Source organism: Nicotiana tabacum, chromosome 7 (assembly GCF_000715075.1).
Source record: "Nicotiana tabacum cultivar K326 chromosome 7, ASM71507v2, whole genome shotgun sequence".
Lineage (NCBI taxonomy): Eukaryota > Viridiplantae > Streptophyta > Magnoliopsida > Solanales > Solanaceae > Nicotiana > Nicotiana tabacum.
The window spans coordinates 150,143,822-150,152,583 of NC_134086.1; the positions used below are offsets into that span (position 1 = coordinate 150,143,822).

Here is an 8,762-nt window from a genome sequence, read left to right on the forward strand (position 1 = left end):
ACTAATGCAAAGATAAAGAATAAGAATAATTCATGGGCAAAAGGGAGGAATATGTAATTAACTATCAATATCTTTCGATTTGAATTGACACGTAGTGAAATGAGGCAACGACTAATATCCACAAAGTGAAGTACTCTTGAACTGAATGGACATGAATTGAAACCCTCAATACACATACTATATCCTTAATTTTATGCAAACTCCGCGATACTAATAAAGTGCTTTTATGGTCATGCACACACCTTGTGTCTCATGAGTGCTCTAGAAAGACATCCCAAGTTTTTCATAAAAGGGGACCGCACCTTTACACTCATGTAGGTGATTCCATCAAGTCTATCAACATATAGACCACCTTAAGGCTATGAAATCATTAAGAGTAAAATAGAATCAACCTTATAAAGCACTACCACATGTCATAGGGATAGGAAATATAGTGCATATTGAAGTCTCATATGGCTTTGTTTGACCACGGATGGGTATCCACCATACTTCCTCAATCCATGGGCTTTATCCCCATTCCCCTCGATGTTTCAAGGATAATTCTCCTTGCTAAACCCTTGGTTAAAAGATCCACCAAATTTCTTTCGGACCTTACATATTCCAAGAAAATAACACTATGTTTAATAATTATTTCACCGCACCATGTCTAATGCGAATATGTCTTCTTTTCTCATTGTACACGCTATTCTTGGCAATTCCAATTGCCGCTTTGTGAGTCACAATGTAAAAACACTGGTGAAGTTTATCTTCTCCACAAAAGCACATCTGCTAATAATTTTCTCAGCCATTCAGTTTCTTGCCCTGCTAACTCAAGAGAAATAAATTCAGATTCCATGGTCGAACGTGCTATACAAGTCTGTTTTGAAGACTTCCACGAAATAGGACCTACACCCAAAGTAAACACATAGCTACTAGTGGAGATAACTTCATCATTGTTAGTAACCCAATTTGCATCACAAAATCCTTCTAAAACAGCAAGAAATTTATTAAAATACAAACACCAATCCATAGTAACTTTCAAATACCTTAGCAAACGATGAAGAACATTCTGGTGTTCACTATTGGGGTTGTGAGTATATCTACTCAATCTACTAACAACATAAGCAATATCAAGCCGTGTATAATTCATGAGAAATATTACACTATCAATTATCTTAGCATATTCAGTTTGAGAAACACTAGATTCTTTATTCTTTCTCAAGTGTATGCTAGGATCATAAGGAGTTCTCACAGGAGCTACATCAAAACAATCAAACCTTTTCAATATTTTCTCAATATAATGAGGCTGAGACATTGAAAAACCATTAGCAGTTCTTTGATTTTAATCCCAAAAATTACATCTACTTCTTCAAGATCTTTCATTTCAAATTTAGAAGACAACAAATTCTTAGTCTTATTTACAATATCCACATTAGGGCCAAAGATTAACATGTCATCCACATACAGATATATAATCATACAATCTGATCCTACCATCTTGGAATAAACACAAGTATCAGATGCATTGACAACAAAACCATTATCTACTAGTGTGCTATTAAACTTTTCATATCATTGCTTAGGTGCCTGTTTAAGACCATATAAAGACTTTCTCAATTTGCATACTTTATTCTCATGTCCTTGGATCACAAAACACTCAGGTTTAGTCATATAGATCTCTTCCTCTAAATCACTATTTAGAAAAGCAGTTTTAACATCCATTTGATGTATCACTAAATTATGGATAGCGGCTAAGGCAACAAGAGTTCTAATAGTTTCTATTTTAGTTATGGGAGAATATATATCAAAGTAGTCAGTGCATTTCTTTTGGTTAAAATCCCTAATAACAAGTCCATCCTTATATTTCTCGATTGTACCATCATGTCTCAATTTCTTCTTAAATATCCACTTGCTACATATGGGTTTAAAACCTTTAGGCAAATCAGACAAGTCCCAAGTGTGATTAGAAACTATCGAGTCTAAGTCACTTTTACTAGCCTCTTTCCAAAAATCAGTATCTATTGACCTCATTGCTTCATCATAAGTCTTAGGATCTTCTTCTACTAAATAGGTATGCATTAATTCATAATTCAAAAGATCAAGCTCAATATTTTCAGTCAAGAAAGTAGTGATAAAGTAAGGACCAAAGCTAGATTCAATTCTACGTCTCTTACTTCTTCTAAGTTTATTTTCATGATCATTAGCAGTAATACTAGAAGAAGGCACAATATAAGAATTAACAAACATAGATGTAGAAGCATTAATAGGCACATCTATAGGAACATTATCCTTCAATGGAAAAACATGCTAAAAAAATTCTGCATCTCTAGATTCACAAATAGAATGATCATTCAAAGATAGAAATCTATATGCAACACTATTTTAAGCATAACAAATAAATATTGCATCAAAAGTCTTGGGTCCTACAATTACTTGTTTAAATTCAGATAGACCAACCTTAGCCAAACACCCCCACACTTTTAGAAATTTCAAGTTAGGGGAAAATCCTTTCCATAACTCATAAGTAGTTTTATCTAACTTCTTATGAGGAACTCTATTAAGAACATAACAAAAGAAAATAACTTCCCCCCACATCTTGTCAGATAAACCTGAACTCAAAAGCATAGAATTCATCATTTCTTTGAGGGTTCGATTTTTTCGTTTAGCTCCACCATTTGTTGGGGAATATAAGGAGCACTAACCTCATGCATAATACCATTTTTTTCTCACAAAAAGATTCTAGAGTATTAATACTATATTCATCACCCCTATCAGACCTAAGTCTCTTGATTTTCCAGTCTAATTGGTTTTCTACTTCTACTTTGTATTTTAAAAACATGCATTCAACCTCATCCTTAGACTTAAGAAGATATACCTTAGTGTATCTTGAAAAGTCATCTACAAAAGTGATGTAGTATAATCTTCCCACCCTTACTAATAATATTCTTAAAATTAGCTTAAGTCTGAATGCACTAGTTCAAGCAATTCTGTCTTTCTACTAGTTACATTTTTAAAAGGCTTTTTAGTATATTTTGCTTCTACACAAACATGACACTTAGAAAAATTATCAACATTAATTGCAGGAATTAATTCCATTTTTCTAAGTCTTTTTATAGAAGCAATATTAATATGACCTAGCCTACCATGCCACAAATCATTAGACTCAGCAATATAAGCAGAATTAGAAATAGTTGCATTACTAGTAATCTCTTGAACAATGTTCAGTATAAATAAATCTCCATTGGGGTAACCCTTCCCAACAAAGTCTCCTCCACGAGAAATAATAATTTTATTGGGTTCAAAAATAAGTTTAAGGCCTACTTTGTTGAGAAGTGCACTAGAAACTAAGTTTCTACAAATGGAGGGAACATACAGAATATTGTACAAGGCTAAAGTTTTTCCAGAAGTTAACTTAAGAAGAACTTTTCCTTTACCCGTAACTCCTGCTGTAGTGGAGTTACCCATATAAATACACTCACCATCAGTAGACTCCTCAAAGTCATGGAACAATTCCTTGTTGGTGTAGAGGTACCTTGAGCGCTTGTGTCCAGTATCCAATCAGTCTCATTCGCCACCATATTTGCCTCAAAGATCACAACAGCAATCACGTCACCACTTTCAGTAAGGTTAGCTTGGGCTGGAGCTTTCCCTCTTGCTTCGAGCCATGTCCTTGCCTTTGGTTGCACTGGAAAGCCTTGTGACCAATTTTTTCACAGACATAGCAAGGTCCTTTCGACTTTTGGATTTGGCCCTCCGGTTTATTGAAGTACTACTGCTTCTTTACATATCCTTTCTTATGTTTGCCTTTAAACCTATCTTTTACAAAAGTACTAGCAGATTCCACAAGGTTAGCTTTAGAATAATTAAGAGAGAGCGAGAGAGAGAGAGAGAGAGAGAGAGAGAGAGAGAGAGAGAGAGAGAGATTTCATCTTTGTTGATACCCAATTTTTCCCTATATATTTTAAATATGCATAAATGCCTTCAAAATAGCATATATATATGCATATATAAGCATGCACAAGGTTTTTATTATTGTTTTCCACAATTTTAAGCGTTTAAATTGATTTATTTTCTCTCCTTTTATTCATAAATTCCCCAATAATTATTTCCAAAATTATTGTTATGATAATTCATTTATTTAATTTCTATACTTATTCCAAAATATATCTAATGTAATTTTTATGTATTTTTACAATCACATTTAGTATTTTTTAAGCTAAATTGCATATAATTGCAATGTTAGCCCATTTTAAGGTATAATTATATTTTATATGTATAAAATTGGTCCTTATATTTTTAACATGATAGTTATGTATTTTAAATCATTTTGGAACCTTAAATTATTTTCCAAAAATTACCTATTATTTTTTATAAATTAAAATATGGAAAAACGGGCTATTTAAATAATAGCCAGATTTGGCTTTCAATTGTAGCCCAAATCGGACCCAATTTCCTATTAAATAACCCGACCCAGACCCTACAAACCCCTACCCAAACCCGGAACCCACCTACCCAGTTGAATCCTGACCGTTGATCTCCTAGATCAACAGTCCAAACAAGCCCCTACCTTTTTAAACTCTAATCAACCCCCCTCCCAACCCTAATCACTTTTCCAATCCGCCACCTTCAGATGCTCTCATCTCCCTCTTCTCTCAACCTAACCCTAATCACTTTTCAACCACCGCTTCTTTCTCTGGTCATCTTCGGCGACTGCCTCTCAACCCCAAGCCTCCAATGGTCACTCCATCGCCTTGCTCATCATCTTTAAGGCCTTCAAGGATCCTGGGCCATGCTGATTTGGATCTAGGGTTTCTGTTTCTGTTACTCATAGGTTCTCCGGTGTGATTTTGGGAAAAATCACACCTTATTTGTCACGATCGGTGAAGTTTACGACAGGTTCTTTCGTTCTATTTAGGTTTCCTTTTGAAACCCTAACTCTCGTTTGAATCCCTTAGATCTGTGTTATTTTTTAATGCTTTAAGTCTGTTTCTTCTTATGATTTGCACTATTCTCGAACTTCTTCTGCGAGATCCTCAACTTTAAACCGTTTTTACTTTCTTTAAAAAATTAGGGTTTTCTTGGAGTTCTTTCTACACTTGTTTTAACCGATTTTCTTTATGATTAAACCTCTTTCCTTGCTTATTTTGACCGATCTTATGTTCTTACTGCTTTTAATTCGCCTATGTCAAAAGCCCTAATTTTTAAGATTTTGTTTGCTTTGGTTCTGTGTGTTAGCCTGTTTACTTGATTCTTGATAATCTTCCGTGGTTACCATGCTTCGAATATGTATCCTACTGAGTCTTTAGTCTACCTATGTCAGTTCTGCATGATTGTGCTCATTTTGTTTATTCATCTCTTTCTTCTTTTTGTCACTATGGCTAACCTTGCCTGTTTGCTACGTCTGTTCGTTCTTCTCTATTTGTATGTTGCAATAAAGATACTTCCACCACTTTTAATTAACAGTGAATTCGCTGTCTTTTGTATTCAGTTTACCATTGTTTTCGGATTAATCAACACAAGTTCCAATACAGAGAAGAAGCTGTCGAGGAGAAGTAGTTAATCGTTGGGGAGATATCTCCGGAGCCCAACGCCGGTATGACTAAGCATCACTAGGATTTTTGCAGTTTTAGATGCAAACTTTTTTAATTCGAGTTACCTCTTATTATCAGGTGTTCTGATCTAATCAATTTCACATTTATTGCTTGTGATTTGTGCTTTTAGTTTATCTTTATTTTAATTGCTTTATATTTGTTCCTTAAACCCCAAACGTAGATTTTTCCTATCACATTATCTTTGCTGCTCACTATATTGTGTGTTTAATTGGTATTGTTCATTCTTCTTGAAATCTATATTATACTATTATTTGAAGTTAAAAAGAGTATACCTGCATTCAGTATTCTTGATTTATGCTTGATTTTAGTTTGGTGTAGAAGGCTTGACTATTATTAACTATTATTGTCATTAACTATTATCCTCCATTTCACTTCTCGAATTAATCTTGCACTCTTTTCCGCAAGAAATAAATATGAGTTTGAACAGTAACTGCACAAGATTTTCGATCTGGTAGAGAGGAGAAGAGTAATCGACCTTTGGCTTTTACATATGTGCGAATTTTTTCTTTTTATGTTTTTTGAATTGAAAAAAGGGTTTTATATCTTTTAGCTTCTAAAAATCTCCGATCTGCTTCATCCAAGCTCAGATCTATCTCTGTGGTAAGTTTCTAGCTCCAATTTGCTAAATCCTTTTCAACAAAGTTTTTCACTAGATTTCTTTTTCAGAATTAATTAATATTTTGAAAATATAAGCTCCAAAAAACAGTTGACTTCTGTTGTCTTCTTCTGTTGCAACTAATAAAAAAAATGATTTTTTCTATTTAACTAGTATAATTTCGATTTGTTTTAATTTATAGAAGAGTACTGATTATTTCTTAATTTATAGTAATTATCAAGTGTTCTGGCAATATATTTCATTAGATATTTGTGTAGTTCTCTGCTTTTTCCCTACATTTCCCCCTACTACTATCAGGGCTATACCAGTGGTAGCGGTGACAACCCTTTTTGGTTTTTGGGTCGTGGTATTTTTTGTGTTTTTAGGGAAATTCTCGAAGTTGTGGAGACAACTTGGACGCACGAGCACTAGCAAAGGAGAGAAATCAGGACGAGCGTCCGTAACGGGCGGTGGGAAGCGGTGTGTGAGTGTACAACTACATCAAGTACAACAAATCAACACAGGTTTGGTTCTCGGGAGTTGTTACGTCCCGTTCTACTGTCTCCCTTTTGGTGTTAGCTAAATTGATGTTACTTTGGTTCACAATAGTTCAATCATTCAACTAGTGTACTTGTAGTCACTTGTTTTCTTCTAGTTTGATTCGTTGTTTGTTGTGCACTAGTGAGTCTTCTTGAGATTTGTCGTAGGTGTAGTGGCTCCAATCTGGGATGATAGATTAAGGGCAGGTCCTCGGGTGGGGCAGAGTGTGGGGACAGGGTCAGGGTGTAGGACGGGAGGTAGGGGAGGTAGAGCGGACAAGGGAGCCTATAGGTTGAGAATCGGGTCATGGAACATAGGTTAGCTAACGAGTAAGTCTATAGAGTTGGCGAAGATACTTTAGAAGAGGAAAATTAATATAGCGTGTGTCCAGGAGACTAGGTGGGTTAGATCGAGGGCGAAAAATGTGGATGGGTATAAGTTATGGTACTCTGGAGTCCTGAGGGGTAAGAATGGAGTGCGTATCCTGGTAGATAACCATCTTAGAGATTCGGTGGTAGAGGTCATGCGGGTGAATAATAGACTAATGACTATTAAATTGGTGGTGGGTGAGTGTACTTTAAATGTCATTAGCGCGTACGCGCCGTAAGTAGGCTTGGATGAGGAGATTAAAAGGCGTTTTTGGGAGAGGTTGGATGACATCGTTCGTAGTATTCCGCCTTCGGAGAGGTTATTCATAGGAGGAGATTTCAATAGTCATATTGGGTCGTCTGCAGTTAGTTATACTGAGGTGCATGGCGGCTTTGGTGTCGGGGAGCGGGACGGAGGGGGCACTTCGCTGTTGGACTTTGCCAAGGCATTCGATCTAGTGATTGCGAACTCAAGTTTTCCGAAGCGGGATGAACATCTGGTTACTTACAAAAGTTCGGTGGCGAAGACTCAGATTGACTATCTCCTCCTCAGGAGATGCGACAGAAGGTTGTGCAAGGATTGCAAAGTTATACCAGGTAAGACCCTAGCAACGCAACATAGGCTTTTGGTGATGGACATTGGTATTAGGATAAGGAGGAAGAAGAGGTCAGTACGAAGCCATCCGAGGATTAGGTGGGGCGCCTTGACTAAGGATAAAGCTCAGGAGTTGGAAGGAAGGTTATCGGCAATGAGAGCTTGGAGAAGTAGTGGGAACGCAAACACTATGTGGTCGAAGATGGATGATTGTATAAGAAAGGCGATGAGAGAGGTGTTAGGGATATCTTCGGGCCGTACCGGTGGCCACAAATGAGACTGGTAATGAAATCCAGTTGTCCAAGATAAAGTGGAAGTGAAGAAGGCGGCGTACCTGCAGTTCATAGGGAGCTCTGGAGAGGAGGAGAAGAGGGCGAACAGTGAGAGATATAAGGTAGCTAGGAAGGAGGCGAAGATGGCAGCAATGGAGGCTAAGACGACAACTTTTGCTCGTCTGTATGAGGAACTAGGGAACAAAGGAGGGGAGAAGAAGTTATTCCGATTCGCTAAGGTTAGAGAGGACGACTCGGGATTTGGACCAAGTGAGGTGCATAAAAGATGATGACGACAAAGTTTTGATGGGGGGTGACCAGATTAAGAGGAGATGGCAGACCTACTTTCATAAAATTATAAATGAAGAAGGGGATCAGGATATTGTGCTAGGTTTACTGAGGAATGCCAACAACCCCCATGAATTAAGTTATTGTAGGGACATTGAGGTCGATGAGGTTATGGAGGCAATGCATAAGATGAGGAGGGGCAGAGCTACCGGGCCAGAGGAAATTCCGGTTGAACTTTGGAGGTGTGTGGGTAGAGCAGGCTTGGAATGACTTACTGGGTTGTTTAATGTTATATTCAAGACTAATAAGATTCCTAAAGAGTGGAGGTGGAGTACAATGGTTCCGCTGTATAAGAACAAAGGCGATGTTCAAAGCTGTAACAACTATAGGGGTATCAAATTATTGAGTCATACCATAAAAGTCTGGGAGAGAGTGGTAGAAATAAGAGTGCGAAGGACGGTGTCTATTTTAGATAACCAGTTCGGGTTCATGCCGGGGCTATCTACCACATAA

At 37.0% G+C, this 8,762-nt stretch overlaps 2 protein-coding genes across 2 annotated transcripts; both read right to left on the reverse strand.

Annotated features, from left to right (window-relative positions):
• Positions 1-742: 742 nt before the first annotated feature.
• Positions 743-1,476, reverse strand: LOC142162353 (secreted RxLR effector protein 161-like). The gene is made up of 2 exons (XM_075218698.1): positions 1,339-1,476; positions 743-1,285 (listed from the first exon to the last, which is right to left on the reverse strand). The coding sequence occupies exons 1-2, from the start codon at positions 1,474-1,476 to the stop codon at positions 743-745; spliced, it is 681 nt and encodes a 226-aa protein (XP_075074799.1).
• Positions 1,477-1,551: 75 nt separating this feature from the next.
• On the reverse strand, positions 1,552-3,444 carry LOC142162354 (uncharacterized). Its single transcript, XM_075218699.1, has 3 exons — positions 3,123-3,444; positions 2,413-2,588; positions 1,552-2,268 (listed from the first exon to the last, which is right to left on the reverse strand). Exons 1-3 carry the CDS (start codon positions 3,442-3,444, stop codon positions 1,552-1,554), a joined length of 1,215 nt encoding a protein of 404 aa, XP_075074800.1.
• Between the last annotated feature and the right edge of the window lie 5,318 nt (positions 3,445-8,762).